Consider the following 26,488-nt stretch of genomic DNA (forward strand, 5'->3'; position numbering starts at 1 on the left):
AAGAAATATCGCACGAGTACAAAAAATTGCAGGGGTCAGAAACACAGTGACATAGAAAAGTACATCCAAGAGTAATTACCAATATCTAAAACTAGAACTTGCTTATACTAAAAAGGAATGGACTAGCTCATTGATCACGATAGATAGCCCAAGAAAGTTCTCATGGAAAATTATCCATTCGTCATTGACCTACCAAAAAAGGGCTGATTGGCAACCAACTGAATCATCACAAAGATGTCATCATAAAAAAGCGACAAGAAATTGCTTAGTATGAAAAAAATACTTCAGTTATGGCAACAACTAATATGTTCAAATAACCAGGACAATTCAATAAATAACCACAAAAGCTCACTGTAGACATAGTAATACAGTGCCCGAGTGTCTACTTAACAAGGAGAACCTGAATCTTCTAAAAGTATCTCTGTATGTCTCCTGAAAGCATAGCCTTTATGTCTGATGGTTCATCACACCTTCCAGCTCCTCTAGTATGGATATATTTCATTGTAGCCTGATAATACCTGCATTCTAGTAAAAAGGCACTATTTATCATTCTTTCTAGCAACAATAATAATCAGAAAAAACCCCGAAGAAAGGTCTAGCTCTTACATATAGATATTGCGTCCAGTATGTTAAAAATCAAATTAAAATTTGTATTCTGCAAATGGCACAAAGAAACAAATATACTCGAAACTGAAGTTTGCAAGCCAGCAAAATAACCATAAATGGGTCATGGATAAATCTGTATAAAACGTTTTCAATGTAATATTCGTATATGTCTGTCTTTCAATTTTATTCATACTTTGCATAACCTGTAGAGGGCTTACAATAGACTTGATAGCCCTATTTTGGTTGATTTTTGTGGCCGTTTTAGTTCTATAAACGTAAGTTGTGTGCAGCTATCGTGCAGAGGCAAAACTGTCAAAAAATAGGTCATCCATGTATTTTGGAGGTTTTCTAGCTTCACAGAATGGTGCAGAGTGTCAATCAGTACAGCACCCTAGAGCTACCCAAGTGACAAATGGCTAGTGGGCCTTTGGGGTCTTGTCTAGGGCTGGTTCATTGTCTTGTTCCGTAATAGTGTCATGTGACCACTTGTGGGGACTTTTGGTTATGCAAGACCACCTTGGACCCTATTGCGCGACCATTCAAAGTTTGCAAAGTCTATGTTTGTAATTTACATTATCTATCAAGTGTTTGCTGAAATATCTATTTGTGGGATCTCGAGTTAAACATTTTCTCTAAATCGCCTTCTCTTTTGCAGGTCCTTATGGAACCATAAGAGGTTTTGGTGAGGCTGATTCTTTGCGGACGAACACTCAAGAGTGTCACACGACTTAGGCAAAACCAACCAAGTCCGTGACATATGATATCAGAGTGAGACAAGCACACTTAAAAACACTTAGTATGCAAATGTGAGGAACCTAACGTGGCTGCATTGAGGGTAGCTAACATGCGCAACCGTTTGAGGGAAACAGGCATAAAGACATAGGGAAAGAAGTCGCTCAATGGAGCAAGCATCCGAGATTGACATTCAGAGGAATGGGCAATCCTTAGCGCGAGAGGCACCACGAGTACAAGCAAGCTGGGAAGAACGCGTAATGTACAAAGATTGGGATGACTAAGTTTGAGCTACGACTCGACGTTTACAATCAAACTTGACAGTGCTAAAGGCAAAATGGGCGCTTGGCAAAGTGTGAGACCGTGCAAGGAGGGATGGATTGCTCGACGACTAAAAGAGTTGTGCAAAGCTCACAGAGGTGAGAGGAATTGCTAACTCGAAGGATTCGATACTCATGCAAGGGATTGTATACGGACGATGGATTGTTCATGGCCAACCCAAAGCAACTTCTCTTCAGCATAGGAAGGATACGTTCATAGGAGGCTGAAGTGTGTAGTAGGTTTAGCATGTTGCCAAGCCTTAAGGAGCATAACGAAGGCTATATGGGCGAAGAGTTGCAATCTAGCAAGTGCATTCACGGTGGCAAAACAATACACAGTTTGTTTAGCAAGGCAGAGTAGTATAGGGGGATGGTGGTCTCTGAAATTTCTTAGGAGAAGGATGCAAAGAGAAAATTTGCTCTAACGGGACAGATATCCAAGAGGGATAAGTCTTGATTCTCTACAGAGAAAATCATATGCAACGGGCCATACATGTGAAAAGGATATCTCAAGACAATAGCTCCATAAAGCCCAATGGACCGAGTGAGCGACGATGAGTCATCGCATGATCTCACACATGGTAATGTCTTAGTGGACATATTGTGAGATCAAGTAAGGGAGCAATCTTAGGTAACACCAAACGAAAGCACACTTAGAGTCGATATGAAAATCGAATTCAATGAAGGTCTGACCTGTGAAATGGTGGGTGCAAGGGCTACCATCAACTCAATGCAAACGAAGGAGCAAAACAACTTAGGTGGAACTTGGTGAAATGCCCAAGTCGTATAAAGGAAATCAACATAGAAGATGGAACATAGAGCGAAGGGGTGAAGTTTTTCTTGAATAAAGGTTAAGGGCATAAACTCTTGCAAAGGCAAGATCGAAATCATGTCGTTCCACGGGTCCCTCGTCCTGATGGAGCGAACTTATCTTGCATGGTGCCAAAGTCGAAGGGAGCTTCGAGGCACATGCACCTTATCTCAGCGAAGCAATTGACGCAGAAACTAAGGTGACTCAACTTGCAAAGGTGAAATTGGGGTTAGAAGACTTTGGCATGAAGCAAGAGAACACAAAAACAAATACTCTTGAAGGATATGTTGTAGTGTTATCATTCCAATTATCGCAAAAGAAACTGTGAACAGTGGAGATTGTGTTGGGGGCAGGGACCCAGGATTCAAACATTAACGCACCAATTTCAACAAAGTCAATGGACTTCGAGAGCTGCTAGGCAACATACTATTTTAGAGTTAAGCTTCGTCCGTGTGTAACCCAAGAACAAGTGAGCAAAAATCGATTGCTAAATGAACAAACACAATTGAAGGGGGTGGAAGCCCTGCGATGTACTGCTAGAGGCTACACATAGAAAGATCACAGTCCGAGTTCATCCCACAAAGATGAAGATGTCATTAGGAGGCAACGTGGTGCAGCAGATCGTAGTGGAACAGTTCAAGGCAATACAACACATATGGGAAAAGTCCCGTTAGGGATTTGAGCATACAGAGGTATGGTCGGAAGCTACTGAGAGCCCAACTCCAGTGAGCAACATGACGGCAAGAAGGGCTATAGATTCAAGAAATGAATATTATGACACCACAAAGACGGATCTTACATGCGTGCACCAAATTTTTCATCAGATGAAAGCTTTGGTCATCAACATATGAGAGTCGTGTACCACCGAGAGAGATTCTAAGTGCAAGTGCCAATGAGCCCCATGAGGGGGACTTAATCATACAAAGGTATGATCGAAGAGATTGAAAAGTTAAACTGCTCCAGAGCTTATATTTGCTTGAGGGAGATCGACAAGTCAAGGACAAGGCCGAAAGAGCGAACGTTGTTACCAAGAACGCAAAAGTGAACAGAATCGATGCGATCCCTACAGCATGATAGCGAAGGCTATACGTGGAAGTGACAGTTTGTCTTTCCATCGAGCAAGAGGAACTGCTCGGAGAACACAGAGATATTGAAACAGGTGGTCAAAAAGAGCAAGAAAACGACGACAAGTCTAGAGGGACTTAGCTACCCAAAACCAAGCGTTGATTAAGATAGAGGTGGACTCGAAGAAGTGCCACAATGTCGAAGAAGCGGATGTACCGATCACGAAGAAAGGGACACAGATGCAAGGCGACAGATAATAGGGCCATGGGCATGGTATCGCCATGGTATCGTAGAGGCAGGACTTTCGTTGAGTCAACAATCCCTTGCTTTCATGGAGAAAGAATATATGGTCATGAAAGGGGGACAAAAAGTGGAGAATGCAGAGGAAAACTCCAAGTACTAAGACCACACCAAAAGGCAAAGACCACGGGATTTCATAAGACTGGTGTCGACGGGCTTCCCATTAAGATAGTCGAAAGTGGGGGACTTCAAGTCGATGTAGGAGTGCTCGACCAAGGAACGAAGTAGGCAATACATGGTGTTGCATCTTTTCTACTTAGAGGAATAGGCGACGAAAATGATGGAGAAGACGATACAATCCTAGAGGCGACTAAGGCTATCAAAGACTTACTCCAAGTCGGGGTGAAAATTTGCTCTTTTCAAGCAAAACTTCTTGGATTCCAAAAGTTCGATGGCAATGAAACGAATTGCAATAACTAACACAACATAAGGAGTGCAAATATTTCATGTGCTTCAGAAGTATGAGTAAATAGTAGACGAAAGATAGTAACCAGCTTGATACATAAAGTACAACCCTCGAGAAGACGAACGAAGTCGAGTAACCTTTGTCTTCTCAACTCTTAAGAGAACAAGCGAAATTGAGTACCATAATTCTCTTATTTATCCAACAAAGGAGTTCTGCACATGTTCAAAGAAACTTCGAAGAAACCTAATACAAGACAACAGTTATCAATCCTCACCAACGGTGATTGTTCTATCAAGAGTAGATTGTCCACCTCATTTCCTAACTGAATGTCAATCAAAAGCAAAAGTGATGTGAACCTACTTGGAGACGACAACTAAATAGAAGAAGAATCGATCAACAAATTTTGCAAAGGAAAGACCTTCAAAACTTCAAAGTCTGCAAAACGATGCTCATTAAAGCTCCACCAGGCATCCACTCAGTTCAAGCAGCACAAGACATTTGAGAGATTAACGCACAATAAGGAAGATCTTTTCCTTCATATGAGAAATCCACAAGAACCAGCTACGACTAACACAACTCAATCGACTCCACACCAAAGTCAAAGTTATTGACCTAGAGCAGTTGGAAGCCGAGGGAAGTGCATTGTAGCTAAAGTATAAGATTAAAGGTTCAGCGAAGGCAACGAGATGTAGCGTCCACAAAGGCTTCAACAAGGATGTCAAAAGAATAAGTGGGAGAGAATGTCATGGACAAATCCGTACAAAGGGTGTTCAATGTAATGTTTGTGTATGTCTGTGTCTTTTAGTTTGTTCATACTTTACATAACATGTGAAGGACTTACAGTAGGCTTGACAACCCTATTTTAGTTAGCTTTTGTGATCATTTTACTCCTGTAAACACAGATCGTGTGCAATCGTCGCACAAAGGCAAAATTGCTTAAAAATAAGCCATCCACACAATCATTTTGGGGGTTTTCTAACTCCACAAAGTGGTGGGCAATGTCAGCCAGTATAGCACACTAGAGCTACATGAGTGACAAATAGTTGGATAAGCCTTTGGGGTATTGTCGAGGGTTGGTTCACTGTTTTGTTCGGCAATAGTGTCATGTGAGCACTTGTGGGGACTTTTGATCACAACAAACGACATTAAACTCTTGGTTGCGTGACTGTTCAAAGCTTGCAAAGTCTATATTTGTAATTTGCATTACCTATCAAATGCTTATTGAAATGCCTGCTTGTGGAATTCTGAATTAAATGCTTCCTCTTACTCGTCTTCTCTTTTATAGGTCCTTACGAAACCATAAGAGGCTTCTAGAAGACTAACCCTTTGCAAATGGACACACAAGGATGCCGCACAACATAGGCAAAATCAACTAAGTCAATGACAGTATGGCACCCACTAATAGAAAGTGAAACAAAACACATTAACAATCAATAATAAAAAGAAAATCAGCAAAGCATAACGGCCAACATAGTTTCTTTTTCTTGCTTCCAAGTTTATCTAAAACCCCAACTTCAATTATCAAAGACAACTTACCGTCTTCATTTACTAACAGCTTGCTTCTCTACTTTTTGTCATCATTGCATCCTGACAACCAGCATTAATAATAAACTGCCAAGCTTGAGACAGATCAGTTGCACTAAGTTCTTTTCTTCTGGCAGTCAATCTACAAGAACATCCTCACTAAACTTCTATTCATGGGTTACTGCCCTTAAATCTGAACTTTCCAATTCCATGAAGCACCAAGATGCAAAGTCATCTGATATTCAAAGTAATATATGGACTCTAATAGGTATCCTTAACAAATATAAAATTCCAACCTAAGCAGACCATGTTTACTTTAATATTGATGGGCACTGCCACTGCTCAAGCCCCTGCTTGGGTTAGAAAACCAGGCCCTAGCTGAGCTCACTTGTGGTATAAATTCAAGTGTTTTTCAACCCTCATCTGACCATTTTCAGTGCCCAGTGTATGATACTCAAAAGTAATCTGCATGTGAGACGGAGAGATTTAAACCCTAAATAGACTCCTACTTCATTCAAATTAACCACTCTCTGTGTTTCCTTTTTCCCTATCCCAGGCCATCATCACTGTTCCTTGCGTCGTCCATATTTTATTCACTAATTCTAATGGTGGCTTTTTGCTGATGCTCCATGCTAAGCTTGCAGCTGGGTCGAAAACTCTACAGGTCAGGTTCCACTCTAGACTCCCAAGCTAATACAGTATGATCCTCCTATTGGGATATTCTCTATTCGAGGAGAATTGACCTCCCAAAGATGAACAAGGGAAGGAAAACCACCACTAGTCCACCATTAATTTATTGCATCGGAAAGATGCTCAATTTCAAGCACAATTCCTATGATTTACAATCTCAAATATCTAAAGGAGTAATAAGAGTTCCTGTGAGGAAAAAACATTTCCCTCACAGGAGATCTCATCTCACACAAAATTCTATACAAAGACATCTCTCCTAGTGGCTTATATATATCTAGTCCAACCTCTCTATATATCCAAAACAGAACATTTTAGCACTACTAGGATTCAGAAAAAGACTTTGATCATAAAATATTAAAAAAACAACAATGAAAAATCAAAAGAACACAGTAGTCTATCTAAAAGACCATTATCTAGGGCTAGCTAAGGTGTGACCCTGACAGTGGTTGGGGATTTGGTCACTCGATAACACAAGCTCACATAATCTTCCTCTTACCACCATTTCTCTCTGCAATAGATCCTCTGCAAAACCTCTCATCTAGAGTATTATAACTGATATTCTCTCTTATAAAGAATAACTGGGGCTTCTTTACTCTTTGTTTCAATGGTCCTCACAGCAATCAGTCATTTGGTTCCTCATTGTCTGGTGATCCTAAGCCAATGCCTTCCTTGATCCTTCCAGCTGGCGGATGGATGCTGTGTAAACTGACTTCGACCAAGTTTCGAAAATAAGCTAGTGCCAGACTCGGGTTAAGGACGGTGGTTTTGAGGTCTAATCAGGTTTCAGCTAGTGTTTGGTCATATTCCATAAGAAAGCTCACATGATCTTTCTCTCGCCTTTGTAAAACCTCTCATATAGAGTATTATAACTGTATTTTTCACTACATAAGAGATCTCTTAACCTTCTATATGCTCTCTGTTTCAGTGGTGCTCATCTAAACCCTGCCATAGAGTCCATCACTGCCTATGTGGCCCTAAGCCAAAACCTCCCTTGATCTTTCCTGCAGGCAGACAAATGCTGAATAAAATGACTTTAACCAAGCTTTGGAAATAAGCTAGTGCTGGGCTTAGGTTAAGGTTTTGATTTTGAGGTCAGATCAGGTTTCAGCTGGAGAGTCTTAATCCTTTGGCAATAAATAGAATGAGCTCTAGCAAACAAGCCTCAGCTACAAATATGAACTCCGGTGACATCCACACATGTTCATAAATCAAATGCTTCACATAACAAGCCTGATAAGGACAAAAATGGCGACATGGTGCGCCATAACGTCAGCCACACCTGGACGACACACTGCCCAAGGAAGTGAGCATTAACGCCAACTTAATGCGCGCCCACGTCAACCATTCCCAGACGACCTCATCGTCTGACCTCGCACGACCGACCGAGGCAGGGGAAAGCGTCGACCGAAGCTCGCCCATACCCTGCGGCAGCTCGGTCCTCCACGCAACACCAACGGCGATGTCAGACGCCATCAGAGGTACGGTCCTGCTCCGACAGGCTGGCGCATCAGGTAACACCAAACTTACCTATAAATACCCCCGGACTCCAAACAAAATAGAGGGGAACACAAAAAAAGCACTTCATCATCCAAAACCCCACTCCACATCACTGACTTGATCGTCGGAGGGGTCGGGTCGAGCTTCCGACCCGACCTGTGTGCAGGTGCTATACCGGAGTCGTCCCTACTCGGCGTCGCGGCGAAGCTTTTCTTCCAACCAGACCACCGCGATCGGCCACCGGGAGACCCCGAGAAACGCCGCGCTAGATCCCCGTCATTCGAACCCCGAACAAGCCGCGTCGGCCCCAAGGCCACGGCTAAAAAAGTTGTTTACACCAACAGATTGGCGCTAGAAGGAGGGTCGTCCGAATGTCGAGCGATCAGCAAACCCACTCTGATGAACCCGCAGCTGTCGGGTTGCACCATATCAGCACCCCGGAGGAACACCCCCCGCGCGATGAAACCCGAGACGAACGTCCCGCCACAACATCGGAGCACTACTGGCGGTTGTTCAACGACCCGGGTTTGTCGCCACCCGACGGTGCCCCCGCCGGCCCACCGTCTGTATCGCCCGAAGCCTTTCACGACCTCGCTCATCAAGTCCGAGCTTTGACGGGCGTGATCCAAACCATCATTCCGCTCGTCTCCCATCCGACGCCCCCACACATGACCCAACCCCTACAACAGCGGGAGCCCGCCGCCCGGATTCACGCACCACTTCCCGAGCTCCCCACTTCGCCCCGAAACCAGTCAGCCCGACCCGGGAACCAAGGAACGACGGAACCAACGACTCGCCCGGTGCCCGAGGCGCTGTCTGTGGATTCAACAGACGCCCTGCGAGTCCAGTTGCGCCTTGTTAGCCAACGACTCGACGAAATACAACAGGAGGTTCGCAGGACAAAGGGAGAGCTCGGGGCGGACGGACACCAAGGGTCCCCGTTCGCGCCCGAAATACAAGATCAGGCGATCCCATCGCACTTCCGACTCCCCTCGTTGGACGCCTATGACGGCGCCACTGACCCAGCGGACCATGTAGCCGCTTTTCGCGCTCAGATGGCGTTGTATGGGACTTCTGACGCCTTGATGTGCAGGGTGTTCCCGACGACTTTGAGGGGACCGGCCCGCGCCTGGTACAGCATCCTAAAGACCAGTGATTGCAAAAGGCGCTCGGGCGCTCACCTAGGCGCTCGGGCGAGGCGAGGCGAGGCCCGAGCGCCTCGTTAATGTCCCAGGCGGCGCGCTTCAAACAGGCGCCGCCTGGGCGCTCGCCCGAGCCCAGGCGCTGGGCGCTTCGGGCGAGCGCTGGGTAAACCAAGGCGACCGAACCAGAATTTTAGTTCTGGTTCGGTCCTGGTTCGGTTGTTAGTTGGTTCAATCGAACCAACTAAACCGATATAACCCCAACCCTAACCCAACACTAACCTGTTGCCGCTGCCGCTCTCGATCCCGATCCCGATCGTGATCTCGTCGCTCGCTACCGCTGCTCCCGCTGCCGCTGCTCGCCGCTGTCGCTGCTCGCGCCTCCTGCGAGCCCTCCCGCGAGCCCTCTCGCTGCTCGCGCCTCCCGCGAGCCCTCCCGCTGCTCGCGCCTCCCGCGAGCCCTCTCGCCTCCTGCGAGCCCTCCCGCGAGCCTTCCCACTGCTCGCGCCTCCCTCGAGGCCTCCCGCTGCTCACGCCTTCCGCTCCCTTTCCCTTTCCCGCTGCCGCTGCCACCGCTCGCCGCTGCTGCTGCTGCCGCCGCCGCCGCTGCCGTCGCTCGCCGCTGCTGCTGCCGCCGCTCGTCGCCGCTGCTTCCTTGTTTCTCCATCAGGCTTAGTATACTCTTAATATTAAGTTTATTTGAATTTTGAAATGATTAATTTTCTGTTAATAGATTAATAATATATTATTTTGATTTTAATGTTATTAATTTTTATTTATTTGAAATTATTGTTAGGTTTCAACATAAATGACAAGTGCAGAAAGCAACTCAATAGAGTCTCCAATGGTACCAAAAAAAGATCCTGCATGGAAGTATAATTATTTGAAGGATCCGAAAGATCTTAATGCAGTGACTTGCATATTCTGCGATAAGACTACCAGAGGTGGTATTTTTCGTGCAAAACAACATCTAGTAGGAAATTTCAAGAATGCAGCAGCTTGCAAAAAATGTCCACCTGAGATAAAAGAAGAGTTGCTGAATTATATGAATGAAAAGAAGACACAAAAGAATGAATCTTATGAGAATTTACCAGAAGACAATGTTGAACATATCAGAGATGAAGAAGAAGATTATTCTACGAGTATTAACCCAAGTGAAAAAAGAGTATACGACAAAAAGGGAAAAGAAGTTATGAGTACTAAGAAAGGTAGAAAAGGACCGATGGATCTATATATGCTTCAAGGATCCCAGAAACAACAAGGGCAAGCAGGAGGCTCAAAATTGAGACAAACAAATATAAGTGATGCTTGTGATAAAGAAATAAGAGGAAGAACAATTCAACACATTGCTCGCTTCTTCTATCAGGCTGGTCTTCCCCTTAGTACAACTCGTTTAGACAGTTTTAAGGATATGATTGAAGCTATTGGAAGATATGGTGCAGGATTAAAACCTCCAAGTTATTATGAGATGCGAGTTCCATTGCTGCAAAAAGAGTTGAATTATACAAATGACTTACTAAAGGGTCATAAAGAATCATGGGCAACACATGGTTGCTCTATTATGTCAGATGTTTGGACTGACAGGAGGCGCAGGAGTCTAATTAATTTTATGGTTAATTGTTCTTTAGGGACTATGTTTGTGAAGTCAATAGATGCTTCATCTTTTGTAAAATCTGGAGACAAGATATATGATTTACTTGACAACTTCGTGGAAGAAATTGGAGAACAAAATATCGTTCAAATCATAACCGACAATAGAAGCAACTATGTTTTAGCTGGTAATATTCATCTTTTGATTTTGTTAATTATTTTATCTTCAATTAAGTGTGTTAAACTCTTAAGTCTTATCATTTTTGTTATCCTTTGTCTCAGGTAAATTGCTTGAATCAAAAAGACAACACTTGTATTGGACTCCATGTGCAGCACATTGTATTGATTTAATGTTGGAAGATATTGGAAAGATCTTAGAAATCAAGAAAACCTTAGAAAGGGCAATTTTTGTTGTTGGATTTCTTTATAATCACATTGGAGCTTTGAATATGATGAGAGAATTTACAGGGAATAAAGAATTAGTGAGACATGGTGTTACCCGATTTGCTACTTCATTCTTGACATTACAGAGCGTGCATCGTCAAAAACATACTCTGAGAAATATGTTTACCTCTGAGAAATGGGTGACAAGCAAATGGGCAAAAGAAGCAAAAGGCAAGAGGGCTGCTGATATCATCTTAATGTCATCCTTTTGGAATCATGTAGTTTATATATTAAAGGTAATGGGCCCTCTTGTTCGAGTCCTTCGGTTGGTGGATAATGAAAATAAGCCTGCAATGGGATATATTTATGAGGCTATGGATAGAGCAAAGAAGACGATTAAAAGATCTTTTAATGAAAATGAAGAAAAATATAAGAAAATTTTTACAATCATTGACGAAAGATGGAATTGTCAACTTCATCGTCCCTTACATGCAGCAGGATATTATTTAAACCCTGAATTCTTTTATAAGATTAAATCTGTTGGATTTGATGTAGAAGTTTTGGGTGGGTTATATCAGTGTGTTGCAAGATTAGTTCCCAGCATTGAGGTTCAAGATAAGATTATTCATGAATTATCTTTATATAAAAATGCTGAAGGTCTTTTTGGAATTCCAATTGTCGTTCGATCCAGGACAACTACCTCTCCAGGTATTAATAATTTGATATAATTAATTTCATATATATTATATTACTATGTTATTGCTAATAATAACATAAATTTTGCAGCTGAATGGTGGAGTCTATTTGGAAATTCCACCCCGAACTTACAGAAATTTGCTGTCAAAGTACTTAGTTTGACATGTAGTGCTTCGGGTTGTGAGCGAAACTGGAGTGTCTTTGAGCATGTAAGTATTACTAAATATTTTTATTTTAATTTATTTATTTATTTAGATATATGTATTAATATATTTTTAAATTATATGACATGACAGATTCACTCGAAGAGAAGAAATCGGTTAGAACATCAACGATTGCACGATCTTGTTTACATAAAGTATAATCAAGCTTTGAAGACTCGTCATGATTTGAAAAATAGATTTGATTCAATCTCATTGTAAGATATTGATGATTCAAATGAGTGGTTAGTAGGAGAAATGGGTGCTAACTTGCAAGATGCTAAAGACGAGCTTGTATTTGAAGATGATAGATTGACGTGGGGAGACGTGGCAAGAGCTTTAGGTGCTGGAGAATTACAAACATATACAAGACAGATGTCAAAGAGAAAAATGAATGCAAAAGCATCAAGCTCGGCTCCTGCTATTGTTGAAGACATAGAGAATGAAACATATCTTGATAAAGAGGAAGGAATCGAAGAACAAGAGGAAGAAGACGAATTCAATGAAGATGATTTGTGTGAAAATGACGATAATATTGATTATGATGAATGACTTTGATGTAAAATTTTAATGTTTTGAATTTTGAAACTTTTTGTTAATGTGACATTGTGATTTTGTATCTTAGATTTTCTTAATTTAATAGCATATTTTTATTTAAAATTTTAAATAATTATACTTATTAATTATATTATATATTTTTATATTTTAGCGCCTCGCTTCGCTCGGGCGAGCGCCAAGCGCCTCAGGCATTTTTGGACCTTGGCGCCTAGCGCTTTTTAAATCACTGCTAAAGACCGAGACCATCACCTCCTTTGACCAGCTCGCCAGGGACTTCGAGCTCAACTTCCTAGCCCACGCTCGACCAAAGCCGTCCGTGGCGTTGCTCCTCGGACTCAACCAAAGGGAGGACGAGCCTCTCTCCCATTTTGTGAACCGCTTTACGACGCAAATTCAGGGGCTGTCGGACGCTCACCCCTCTCTGTTGATGCAGGCGTTCATGATAGGCCTACGGCCTTCCAGGTTCTTCTGGTCTCTCGTGGAGCGATCCCCCACGGCGGTGCCCGAGATGCTGCAGCGAGCGAGCCAGTTCGTCGCCGCAGAGACATGGATGGCCGGGAGGCGTGAAGAGCACAAGAGGGGCAAGTCAGAACCGCCCCGGCAGCAACAACCCGTCGCATCCCGGCGTAGGTTAGATAGATCCGACCCGCCGACACCAAGGTCCCCTCTCCCCGCCTTGAACTCGTCCCGAACAGAAATATTTCTCCACATAAAGGAGAATGGACTACTCAAAGATCCTCACCCGATGAGGAGCCCGCGAGAGCTTGCAGACCGATCAAAATATTGTCGCTTCCATCGGCAGCATGGGCATGACACTGAACAGTGTTGTGAGTTAAAAAGGCAGATCGAGGAGCTCATTCATAGAGGGCATCTCGGCTAGTACATTCGACCAGACAAGGAACTTTCGCCGCGCCCGGAGGGCCCTATCGAGCGACACATCGATGTGATAGCCGACGGCCCCGCGTCTGGCGGGGGCTCCATGATGGGAAGAAAGGCTTACGCCAGAGCCGCCTCGACCGAAGCTCACGGGAACGGACCCGAACCCGAGATCACTTTCCCGACCGGAGCATCCGAACAACCCGAGCACGACGACGCGCTTGTGATATCGACCAGGATCGCCAACGCGCAAGTAAGGAGGATCATGGTCGATACCGGGAGCTCAACCGACATACTTTACTTCGATGCCTTCCAGAAGCTCGGCTTGGCTAGGGAGAACATGAAGCCAATGTGCTCGGCGCTCACCGGATTCACCGGAGATTCGATCTTACCGCTGGGAGCTATCACCCTGCCCTTAACCTTGGGGGCCCCGCCGAGGTCGAAGACAGTAATGACCACTTTTCTAGTGGTCGACCTCCCCACCGCATACAACGCCATCCTCGGCCGACCAACCCTCAACAAGGTCAAAGCCATCGTCTCAACTTACTACCAAACTATCAAATTCCCGACTCACGCCGGGGTCGGGGAAGTCACGGGAAGCCCCCGAGAATCCAGGCGTTGTTACTTGACCGCCGTCTCGTTAAACAAGAGGGCGAGGATCGAACCACCGCTGGAGGATCCTCGGGAGATGAAGAGACAGACCCCCCATCCCGAGCCAAGGGAATCCACCGTCGACTTGCCGTTGCTAGAAGAGCGGACGGCCGGATCAGACGATCAAAATCGGGTTGGAGTTACCCGAGCGGGAACGAAAGCAGCTCGTCGGTCTCCTACAGGAAAATGCCGACGTCTTTGCCTGGTCGCCATCTGACATGACGGGCGTCGACCCGGAGGTCGCGCAACATCGCCTCAGCATCCTACCCGACGCTCGCCTGGTAAAGCAAAAGCCCAGGCGCCAAGCCCCTGATCGACAACTCGTCATACGAGAAGAAGTGGACCAACTTTTAGCGGTCGGCTTCATAGAAGAAGACAGATACCCGCGATGGCTATCCAATGTAGTCCTCGTAAGGAAACACAATGGAAACTGGAGGATGTGCGTTGACTACACCAGCCTCAACAATGCATGCCCTAAAGATTGCTACCCCCTCCCAAAGATCGACCAGTTGGTAGACGCCACAGCCAGACACGCCCGCCTCTCATTTATGGATGTCTTCTCAGGATACAACCAGATCATAATGGCGCCCAAAGACCAAGAGCACACGGCCTTCCTCACCGATCAAGGGGTATACTTTTATAAAGTCATGCCTTTCGGATTAAAGAACGCCGGGGCTACGTACCAAAGAACAGTGAACAAGATGTTCGCCCACCAGATCGGGCGAAACATGGAAGTTTACATCGACGACATGATCGTGAAAAGCCAAGAGGCAAGAACTCATCTTACCGACCTGGCCGAGACATTCGCCACGCTACGCATGTTCGGCATGCGCCTCAACCCCGCGAAGTGCGCTTTCGGCGTCACCTCGGGAAAATTCCTCGGGTTCATAATACACGAAAGAGGGATCGATGCCAACCCAGAGAAGGTCCAGGCAATTGTCAACATGCAGTCGCCTCGGACGATCAAAGACCTGCAGCGCCTTAACGGGAGACTCGTCGCCATGTCACGCTTCCTTGCCCGATCGGGCGATCGCTGCCTCCCCTTCTTCAGGGCGCTGAAGAACCCGAAGAATTTTCAATGGACGACGGAGTGCGAGGAAGCCTTCAAGCAAATGAAGCAACACTTGGCCAGCCTCCCCCGACTTGCCTCAGTCTCTCCCGGGGAAAAGCTCGGCCTCTACTTGGCTGCCTCCCAGCACGCAATCAATTCTGTTCTGATCAAAGAAAACTCCGGTGAGCAGCTACCGGTCTACTACGTCAGCCATGTCCTAAACGGGCTGGAGGAACGATACCCACCGATTGAGAAACTGGCACTGGCGCTTGTGCTATCAGCCCGGAAGCTACACCCCTACTTCCAGGCTCACCCAGTGGAGGTCATCACCAACCAACCACTTCGGCAGGTCTTGTCTAAATTTGATGTTGTAGGACGTCTTCTCAAATGGGCGGTGGAACTCGGCGAGCATGACGTACGATACGTGCCCAGAACTGCCATCAAAGCCCAATCCGTGGCCGACTTCATCGCAGAATTAACCCAGACCGAGGACACGGATCTGGAGCAACCTCCTGAACCATAGGTCCTGCACGTGGACGGGTCGGCCAACTCAAAGGGCGCCGGTGCAGGGCTGGTGCTGCGGTCTCCCGACGGACGATCATTCGAGCGCTCCCTCCGCTTTGGGTTTCAAGCCGCCAACAACGAGGCGGAATACGAGGCGCTCCTAGCCGGACTCAGGTTGGCCCTCGAAATGCAAGTGGATGCCTTACACGTCCTCACCGACTCGCAGTTGGTAGCCGAACTCAGCGGTGAATACGAGGCGAATACGAGGCTCGGGACCCAGTCATGGCCAAGTACCCGGCGCAGGTAAAGAACCTGACCACCAAGTTCTCTCACTTTGCATTATCCAATGTTCTGAGGGGAGAAAACGAGCGAGCAGATGCGCTAGCTAAACTGGCGTCGAAGCCAGCCCCCGGAGTCCGGCCCGAGATCGACAAGCTCCTTGCCCGTGCCATCGAAATCGTAGCCGCGGTCTCCGGCGGCGCTCCAATCACGTGGGTGCATGAGTTACTACGCTTCAAGCGGGACGGGACCCTTCCTCCCGACGAGGCTGCGGCTCGGCGCCTGCATCGCACGCATGCATGGTACTCCGAGGTGAGTGGACGGCTCTATAAGCGGTCCTTCACATACCCCCTCCTACGGTGCTTGGAGCTCGACGAAGCTCAGGCAGTTCTGGCTGAAGTCCACGGGGGGGTCTGCGGGGAACACATCGGCGGGCGAACCCTGGCACACAAAATACTTCGCCAAGGTTACTACTGGCCGACCATGTGCCGCGACGCGAAGGCTTATGTGCAGCGGTGCAGTTCGTGCCAAGAACATGCCCGCACGCCCCGGCAGCCCGTGACCCCGCTCACCCTCATCGATTGCGCATGGCCATTTGCGCAGTGGGGTCTGGACTTGCTCGGGCCTTTCCCACTAGCCTCGGGACAGCGGAAGTACATCGTCGTGGGAGTGGATTATTTCACAAAGTGGGTCGAGGCCGAACCACTGGCCACGATCACGGAGCGGCAAATGGAGAAGTTCATGTGGAGGAACCTGGTGACCCGGTTTGGCTTGCCCAAAACCATCATTACGGACAACGGGCCTCAGTTCGCCGGTAGAAGGTTCCGGGAGTTCTGCGCAAGCCACGGAATCCAGCTGAGGTTCAGCTCGGTGGGTCACCCTCAGACGAACGGGCTGGCGGAAGTAACCAATCGATCCATTCTAGACGGGCTCAAAAGAAGAGTGTCCGCAGCCCAATCAGCCTGGACGGACGAACTCCCGAGCGTCTTATGGTCGTTACGCACCACCCCCAAGACCGCGACTGGAGAGTCCCCCTACAGCCTCGCGTTCGGAACCGAGGCCGTCCTACCACCCGAGGTAGCCATCGCCACCCTTCGGACGAGAAACTACGACGAGAAAATCACGAACGAAGGACTTCGAGCCGGCCTCGACTTGCTCGAGGAGCGGCGTGCCGACGCGCACCTGAAGGCCCTCTCTTACAAAAGAGCTGTCGCTCGGGTCTACAACCGGAAGGTACGGCCCCGACCGATTAAGTTAGACAACCTAGTCTTACGTAAGACCGAGGTCAACGACCCGACCCGCGCGAGGGGGAAGATGGCCACCAAATGGGAGGGACCTTATCGGGTCGACAAAATAGTCCGACCGGGTACATACCGGCTCGCGACAATGGACGATTCTCCTTTGCCGAGAACATGGAACGTCCAGAACCTTAGGAAGTTCTTCGCTTAAATTAAGCAATTTTTCGCTTAAGGGAAGAGGAAGTTCTTCGTTTAAGGAAGGAGCTTTTTCGCCCAAGGGAAGAGGAAGTCTTCTTCGCCTAAAGCAAGAAGAAGAAGACAAGCAACACACGAGAAGAAAATTTTGCTTTATATTTCAAAACTAAGAGTACAGGACTCGACCCCGACTTACAGGACTCGACCCCGACTTACAGGACTCGATCCCGACTTACAAAATTAACTAGCACTTTAAAATACAGGACCCTTCCTTATTATTATTATGGGACAACCAGGCGGTCGTCAAAGGGGACGTCCTCGGGCATGTCTACCCCTAGATCCTCGGGGTGAGGAGCGAAGGGGTCCTCCTCCACCTCGAGGCCAGGGTGACGAGCGCGAAAACGGGACGTGGCGACTCGGTATCCGTACTCAAAGGATACCCGCCCCGTCCGCGTTAGCCCGAGTTCGAACCCCTCGGACTTCTTATACGCCTCGAGGAGCTCCTTATCTTTGGCGGGTCGAAGACGGGCTTCCTTCGCCAATGCCTCCAAGGCCGCTCTCGTCTCGGCCTTCGCCTCCTCCAGCTTCTTGCTGAGGGCGCTCGCCTCCGTCTTCAACAGACGGAGCTCGATCCGCTCCACCCTTATTGTTTTTTGGAGCTCCTCGTTTGCTTTCTTGGCGGCCTCGAGCTCCGACCTGAGGCGAGCCGCCTCCGCCTCAAACTCCGCCGCGCGCTTCTCGACGGCCGCCACAGCCTCCGGGCCGGCCCCGGCTCGGACCTCCTCGACTTGGCGGTGGAGCTCGACGTTGCGGTTGACGAGGCCCCCGATGACCCGGCCGGCGTCATGCACCCTGTCCATCAGGGCCGTCGCATAATGGAGGCCCTGCAAAAGGAAAGACAGGTTAGAAAGGGCGACGTCATACGAACAAACCCAAACAAGAAAAGAGGAGAAGTACTTACCCAGATCAAGGATTGGGCGGACTTGTTGAGCAGCACCTCCGAGGGCAAGACGTACAAATCCCGAGCCATGTCGGGATGAAGCGCGCCTCGGAGGAACGCTGCGGAGGGGTCCCCTCCGGCCCACACTCTGTCCCCCCGGGACAAGCCCCCCCAGCGAGCGACCAGGGGGTCGCTAGACTCCCCAAGTGGGATCTCGCTCACCAACCGCGACTGGAACGGCTCCCCGTCCCCGGCTGGTAGTCGGCACAGGTCACGTACGGAGGTAGGGCGCGGACCCTTCCCAGCCGCCCGCCGACTAGGCCCGGTCTCGCCCCGACTGGGGCCCGCCTCAGGCCCCTTCGAAGGTGCTGCCTTCGCCTTCTTCCGAGGGCGCCCGGCCTCGACCTCCAGTGGGGCGTCCTCCGAGCCGGGCTGTAGGTCGGCCGGCGGAGCTGGGGGAGGAGCTTGCGACGCCTGACCCCCCAGAAGCGACCGGAGGTTCACCATTTCTACAAAAAACAAGAAAAGTGTTAGTACCAGAAATGAACCACACAAATACCCGAACCAAACGTCACTAACGTACCCAGAGGCATCGGGCTGAGACCAGCCTCGACTAGCCATTGCTCGGTCATGTTCCAGATGGCCTGCGACCTGAGGAGAATCTCTTTGAGCCTCCCCAGATCTTGGCGCTCTGCTTCGCCCAAGCATGGGGTGGTATTGTCGATCGCCCTCGCGGACCACCGAACCCCAAAACCCCAGTCCCGTGCACGGCAAATGTAAAAAAACCTCCCCTTCCACCCTTTATTATTGGAAGGGGCCCCTCCGACTCGAAAGCCCGTCCGGGCAGATAGGAAGTAACCCCCCAAACCCTTGGAAAGGCGGTAACAGGAAAGAAAGAGATTGAGGGTGGGGGTGATATTGGCGTAGTGGCATTCCCCCAGGAATACCACTAGGTAACGCCAAGAGTTCGGCGCCACTTGAGATGGAGAAATCCGCCAGAAAGACAGGCAGGACACAATGAGGGGATGAAGGGGAAAGCGAAGACCCGCCTTTAGGGCGTCCAAAGTCAGCGCAAAACCCTTTGGGACGGGGTCATACGCCCGCTGTCCCGGTTCTGGGGCACTAAGGATGTGGTCCTCCGGGATGCAATAGCGCTCCCGGAGCCCCCCCAGCAGAGACCCACTCACGGTGGAGTCAAAGTCATGCGGCCACATCAAGGCCTCTAGGGCCCGCGCCGCTTCCCCATCAGAGGATTCTACGGGGGGCGTCGAAGGACGTCCCCCCTCAGCTACACAGGAAGGGGAAGAAGGGGAAGGAGGAAAGGACGACATCTCAACTAACCTTAACAAGGAGGTGCTACGGGGAAAGGGAGGACGACACAGGAAGCAGAAGATTGGAAAGGGGACGGCAAGGCCAGAGAGGGAGACTCAACAGCAAAAGATAGAAGTAAAGCCGGGCGTCCGCTATTTAAAGGAGATATACCACCAGAACCAACGCCCCTTCACCTCCCGAGAGTGGGCGGCAGCCCACCCGCGCACGTGCGTAACCGTCACGTCGCATCGGAAATGCCAAAAGGCGCCCTGCCTTAATAAAAGCCTGACGTGGCAACCCCGCTGAAGCGACAGCGGGCTGACGCCTCGATCCCAACGCCCAAAAGCGTGCGGCGAAAGCAACCGACTCCCCCTCAGAAAGAAAATCAAATACGAAAGTTTTTTCGCCCCCCGCTACGACTAAGCAGGCAAAAATGGAAAATAGCACAAGCAGCTCCCCGAGGCCACACCTGCGCGGCCAGCCCGCCTGCGTCGTGCTCCTCGGCTTGATGCTCCCCGAGACCACACCTGCGCGGCCAGCCCGCCTGCGTCGTGCTCCTCGGCTTGATGCTCCCCGAGACCACACCTGCGCAGCCAGCCCGCCTGCGTCGTGCTCCTCAGCTTGATGCTCCCCGAGGCCACACCTGCGCGGCCAGCCCGCCTGCGTCGTGCTCCTCGGCTTGATGCTCCCCGTGACCACACCTACGCGGCCAACCCGCCTGCGTCGTGCTCCTCGGCTTGATGCTCCCCGAGACCACACCTGCGTGGCCAGCCCGCTTGCGTCGTGCTCCTCGGCTTGATGCTCCCCGAGGTCACACCTGCGCGACCAGCCCGCCTGCGTCGTGCTCCTCGGCTTGATGCTCCCCGAGACCACACCTGCGCGGCCAGCCCGCCTGCGTCGTGCTCCTCGGCTACACACTGCCCGAGACCACGCCTGCGCCGTGCTCCACGGCCGCACACTGCCCGGGATCACCGCTACGCGTCCAACCCTTCTTAGCTGCTAAGCTCCGCAATTCTCACACCCCTGGCAACAGACCGGCAACCGCCCGACAGGTAGAGTTTCTTAAAGCCGAAGTCATGCCTCGGACCTCCCCTCACATCAATCGAGGCATAGCTTCCTTAGGGGGGGAATATGATAAGGACAAAAATGGCGACATGGTGCGCCATGACGTCAGCCACGCCTGGACGACACACTGCCCAAGGAAGTGAGCATTAACGCCGACTTAATGCGCGCTCACATCAACCATTCTCAGACGACCTCATCGTCTGACCTCGCACGACCGACCGAGGCAGGGGAAAGCGTCGACCGAAGCTCGCTCATACCCTGCGGCAGCTCGGTCCTTCACGCAACACCAACGGCGATGTCAGACGCCATCAGAGGTACGGTCCTGCTCCGACAGGCTGGCACATCAGGTAACACCAAACTTACCTATAAATACCCCCGGGCTCCAAACAAAATAGGGGGGAACACAAAAAAAGCACTTCCTCATCCAAAACCCCACTCCACATCACTGACTTGATCGTCGGAGGGGTCGGGCCGAGCTTCCGACCTGACCTGTGTGCAGGTGCTAGACCGGAGTCGTCCCTACCCGGCGCCGCGGCGAAGCTTTTCTTCCAACCAGACCACCGCGATGGGCCACCGGGAGACCCCGAGAAATGCCGCGCTAGATCCCCGTCATTCGGACCCCCGAACAAGCCGCGTCGGCCCCGAGGCCACGGCTAAAAAAGTTGTTTACACCAACAAAGCCCATATTATAAAATTTTAAAATGGCCTTTAGTGCAAACTCTCCAACAAATTCAACACCTCATGTTTTAAGATCATCATTGCACTAGATGTAAGTTTCTGGCACATAGCTGATAAGAAAAGTAACAAAATATTGTAATTCACATAATGTTGTGTGATATTGAGCTATAATATTCTTACAAGGAGTAGAACTCCATTAGTATCATTAACAATTAACATATATGTACAATGAAACATTACCAGTTTTGTTCATTTAATACCAGTTGTAAAAGACATTTATATCTTATGTTAGTCTAGATGCTGATTCTCATATAAAAAAATAGGCTCACTAAACAAAGAAGGCAAAGGATGGCAAAAGAAATGTCAAGCAAATCATCATAAAAACTTACCAATTCCACACTGAATAATAACCAAGCACAAAGATATTAACTACAGAAGAAGCAAATGGCCACAGCTTAAATACTTGATGACTTTCACCTTTCGTATTCACTAATCTAAGACTTGCAAAAATCCATTATAAATTATATCAGCTTATTTTGCTTTAGCTTGTATTTTGACTTCCTTTTAGAGAAACAAGATTTGATCCTCTTTTAGATAGACATGATTCAATCCTTCCCTAGCCTATGCATAACTGAAATTTGTCCTTCTTTCTGTTGCATTTTCCTTGAATTAGTTGCCTCCAATTTGTTTGATGAAGATGCTAGCACATGAATGCTATGACTAGAATGACTAGATGCAATAAAATTTATCAGCATGCCATGTGGAACTATGTACTTTTTGCAATTAAACCAGAGAGATGTAAAAGTTCAATAAAAGCAAGCAAGCTTTGCTATGTTAACATTGCAAGGACTTCAGAATAACTCACCTAGCGCCCAAAGTATGGTGGCAAGCCATTACCAAGTGATCCAATATCAGACTTTGACCTTACCCCTGTTGATGAAGACAAGTAACTGTTCTGATAAGCCCCCAATCCTTGCAAAGCTACCTGCGATTGATAGCTCCCAATTACACTGGGACTGATACTATTCACCCCTGTCCCACCTCCACCAACCCCTCCTAATCCGACTCCATAAGGTGGAGGAGTCATCCCACTCCTACTCAGAGATGGTGACATCCCTTGAGCCACCGGACCCTGGTTCAGCACTCCAACCCCAACATTCTGCCCCAACAACCCCACTGCAGGGTTTAAACTCTGCCCAACTAAACCAGCCACCGGATTGAGACCCATTAAAGATTGTGAAGCATAGGTCAGCGCTAAATCGTTTGGCTGCAACATCGCCGGCACATTGGCACCCCCAATTGCCTGATTTTTCGGCTTAAGCCCCTCGACCGCCCTCTGGCAGCTCAGCTCACAGCCCTCGAAGAACTTCTTCGGCTCCTCCAGGGCCTTCCTGCACCCCTCGACCGTCTTGTAGACGAAGATGGCAAAACCCCGCAGCTTCCCCGTGGTCTTGTCGTACCCCAGCGGACCTTCCTCGATTTCCCCAAACTTGGCAAAGAAGGCACGCAGCCGCTCGGGGTTCACGTGCTCCCCAATGTTGCTGACGAAGATCTTGCGGCCGGTAACCTCGGGGGCAGGGCCCTGGGCGCCGGGAGGGCCAAAGGATGCCAGCTGGCAGGAGGTCATGCGGTTGCCGATCTTCTTCTGAGGCTCCAGGAGGGCTCTCTGGGCCGCAGCACGCGTGCGAAAGAGGACGAAGCCGTAGCCCTTGCAGCGGCCAGTGGCGCGATCCGTGACCACCTTGCACTCGTCAATGACGCCGTAGGTGGTGAAGGCGGCGGCGAGGACCTCGGTGGTGGCATCCCAACCGAGGCCGTGGACAAAGATCTTCCGGTGGACGGGGTCGGAGTCGGCCGCAGAGGCGATCTGGGAGAGGAGAGAGGGGTTACGGAGCGCGGCCTCCTTGAGGAGTTCGATCAGCTGGTCCTTGCCGAAGGGCTCCAGGAGCTTGCGTATTGACTCACGGTCCAAGACATCGGCTTCTTCTACTTCTACCTGTTCCTCCTTTTCCTCAGATTTCGCCTTCTTCTCTTCTTCTTGGTCTTGGGCTTCGTCTTCTTCTTCGACTTCTTCTTCTTCCTCTTCCTCCTCCTCCTCCTCCTCTTCGGATCCTTCTTCTTCTACTTCTTCCACCACCTCCACCTCTTCGACTTCTTCTTCCGCCTCCTCTTCCTCCGACGAGGAGGGTTCGGGGATTTGGACAGGTGGCTTTCGCTTTTTCGCCATGGCGACGATGAGGTACGGATTACCCTGAAATTAGGGTTCCGGAATGGAACAAACAAGAGGGCTTCGTTTTTTATATAGGATATATATATATGCATACATAGGCCTTTAATACAAGTATTTATTTATAGGTCCAAACAAATAATGAGCAAATCTTCTAAAAAGAATCTTTTTTTTATTTTCCTATTTGTTCTTATAAAGTATTTTTTTTTAAGACAAATTACTCTTATAAAGTATTTATAGGTCCAAACAAATACTTGCCTTGGCCTTCACCCGATGCTCTCAACGTCTCTCTCTTCATCTCTCGTCTCGTCTATGCATTCTTCCCATCGAGATTGTAGCTATGGCAAGAGATGGGACGACAAATGAGGGTGATGGTAATTACATTATCATCGTCCTTGTATGTGCACTCTCATCTTAGTTGTTGTCCTCGCTTACGCACCTTTGTCCTCGTTATTATTATTACCATCGACTAAGACTACAACCTCTTCGATGTGCATCTTATGGTCATCCACTTTGACCTCATTGTCTTTGTCTTGCATCGTGCTCACCTCGTTTACACCTCTAGTTGTATTGTGCATGGCAATGATCAAATATGCGTTAACGAGATTTAAGAGACCACGAGTGAGGACGATGATAAGTATTTATACATAGGTCCAAAAAATAATGAGCAAATCATTTAAAAAAATTAGTTTTTCTTCTTTTTTCTAATTAGTATTTATTTTTTATTTATTATGGTAGAATGTTATTTTTCTAAAAATAAAATTATTCTTATCCTCTACCTATCGGTCACTGCTTTCGCCCCGTTACTCACACCCATGTTTCCTTTATTTTGTTAGGATTGAGTCGACACTAAAGGGTGGGTGAATTAATATTTATGAAAAAAATTTCATCAATTCAGAAAACTTGAATGATTTTAAAAATTTTGATTCTATGAAACCCGTATCGGAATTGATATCGAAAATGTGTTTCACATGAAGTAAATATGTAAGAAGTAATTAAAACTAGAGAACAACAATAACAAAGAGAAAAAGAGAGCGTACACCAAATTTATAGTAGTTCGTTCATCGTGACCTACATTCGTTCCCGATTACTCCTCCGTTGAGATCACTGGCATCCACTAACAGTCTTCCTTCAATGGGGAAGACCAACCACCCTCTTACAACGCTTTCTCCTTTTTACAGGTTTAAGAGACAACCCTTACAAGCCTCAGACATCTTTTTGAATTATTACAAAACTATAAAGGGAGGAGGAGGACACTTAGTAATTTTACAACTCAAAATATCAAGATTTTTGTTCACACTTTCATGCAGGAAAGAGTGGGGTATTTATAGGCCCCAATGGCTTCAGAAATTGATCCAAAAAGTATCTCATCTTGGGTTTCTGGTGTATTGGCAGTACCACCGCCATTATTGGCCGGTACAACCGCCTGTAGACTGACACTAGGCGGTACCACCGTTTAGTTTGAGCAATATGATTGCCTGACAGAGCCTTGGAAATCAGGCTCTAGCGGTACCATCACCTGATAGGGCAATACCATCACTTAATAGCATTAACTACCGATGGTACCATCACCCAAACCACTTGGGACGCTAAGCCTCAAACGGTTCCACCGCTTAATCTGGGTGGTGCCATCGCTTGATGTGGCTCTAAGTGGCTGAATGAGCCATCCAACCAGCTTAATTCAGCCCTGTTAAAGGCCTAATTAGCCCCTAGCTGAGTTAGTAGGATTTCCTGAAAACTAACTCGAATTGAAACTCTAACTACGACAATTAAGGCTAGACAATTACAATGCAAGCAATCTTAGTTGTCTGACACGTCAATTATTCATCCAAACTCTCGGTGAACTTTCAGCAAACTCCTGGCGAGCTTTCAGCGAACTCCCGACGAACTTCCGATAAGCTTTCGACGAACTCTCGATGAACTTCTAGCGAGCTTTCACTGTATCGTTCGATCCTTTAGTGTATCCCTCGATTCATTCAACCCAATGCCCAATCATTAACTCTGGCCCAACTTCAATTCTTTTTTAATTGTTTTATCTTTCTAATGATCATAGTTAGTCCTGCATCACTTATCTCAACACATATATTAGATCATTAATTCACCAATTGATTTCATCATCAAAATTTTAGATTCAACAATCTCTCCCTTTTCGATGATGACAAAGAATTGATGACAGAGTTAACCTTAACTCCCCCTAACTATATGTCATATTGAGATAAGACAAACTTGAATTAAAAAAAATCACAACCTTTGAATTTAAATAAAACAATTTCGATTATAGTAATCAAATGTAATATATCATATCAAAATTATGCATCACTTCAAATTATCAAAATGTAACATGTACAATGTCAAAACATTATAACTCATCACTTGCATGATACCAAAAATAAATCAACATTACTTTAGCCATAACATACATGATACTAAAGCATTTATAATTTCATTCATTACATCATATCAAAGTAGGTAGAATATCATGCATGGTAATATTAAAGAGTACATTGAAGAATCCATTGTGTTAGTTTGGCAAGTCCCATAGTCCCACATCGGAAAAATCAGACTTGTTGTCTCGTATTGGAACTATAAATAAGGGTCTGAGCTTTGAAGTCAAACACACCACAAGTAGCACCACAAGAAAAACCTAAGTGTTTACTTTGGGTTTAAGTCCACACTCAGTTAAATAGTTTGGGCTTACAGTTTGGGTTTTTCTTGTTTAGTATTTTCGGGTGTTTTATGGCCTAGGAACATCTTCCTAAGGCATTTGTAATTGTCCCTTTTATAGTAGTGATTTGCTCCTCTTTCGTCCGTGGATGTAAATCAAAGTCAATTGACCAAACCATATAAATCTGGTGTTCTTGTCGCTTCTTTTATTCTTTCGCTTTATTGTCTTTGTTGGGTTGCCAAAATTACCCTTTGGTAAATATCCTGAGGCTAGCTCTAACAAACTAG

The 26,488-nt window shown here is 47.5% G+C and overlaps 3 protein-coding genes across 4 annotated transcripts; 1 reads left to right on the forward strand and 2 right to left on the reverse strand.

Moving 5' to 3' along the window:
- Positions 1-243: 243 nt before the first annotated feature.
- On the reverse strand, positions 244-23,591 carry LOC135595245 (RNA-binding protein P-like). Of its 2 annotated transcripts, none has more exons than XM_065085907.1 (2): positions 22,175-23,591; positions 244-518 (listed from the first exon to the last, which is right to left on the reverse strand). In XM_065085907.1, exon 1 carries the CDS (start codon positions 23,534-23,536, stop codon positions 22,175-22,177), a length of 1,362 nt encoding a protein of 453 aa, XP_064941979.1. In that variant the 5' UTR covers positions 23,537-23,591; the 3' UTR covers positions 244-518. The 2 variants fall into 2 exon arrangements, with proteins under 2 accessions (XP_064941979.1, XP_064941978.1); XM_065085906.1 differs by having other exon boundaries at positions 244-525.
- Positions 12,222-14,265, forward strand: LOC108951437 (uncharacterized). The gene is made up of 3 exons (XM_065085638.1): positions 12,222-12,293; positions 12,757-13,348; positions 13,415-14,265. Exons 1-3 carry the CDS (start codon positions 12,222-12,224, stop codon positions 14,263-14,265), a joined length of 1,515 nt encoding a protein of 504 aa, XP_064941710.1.
- Positions 17,554-22,168, reverse strand: LOC108951563 (uncharacterized). Its single transcript, XM_018819789.2, has 2 exons — positions 18,277-22,168; positions 17,554-18,199 (listed from the first exon to the last, which is right to left on the reverse strand). The coding sequence occupies exons 1-2, from the start codon at positions 18,961-18,963 to the stop codon at positions 17,597-17,599; spliced, it is 1,290 nt and encodes a 429-aa protein (XP_018675334.2). The 5' UTR covers positions 18,964-22,168; the 3' UTR covers positions 17,554-17,596.
- Positions 23,592-26,488: the final 2,897 nt, after the last annotated feature.

The sequence above is a fragment of the Musa acuminata genome, chromosome BXJ1-10 (genome assembly GCF_036884655.1).
Source record: "Musa acuminata AAA Group cultivar baxijiao chromosome BXJ1-10, Cavendish_Baxijiao_AAA, whole genome shotgun sequence".
NCBI classification, from domain to species: domain Eukaryota; kingdom Viridiplantae; phylum Streptophyta; class Magnoliopsida; order Zingiberales; family Musaceae; genus Musa; species Musa acuminata.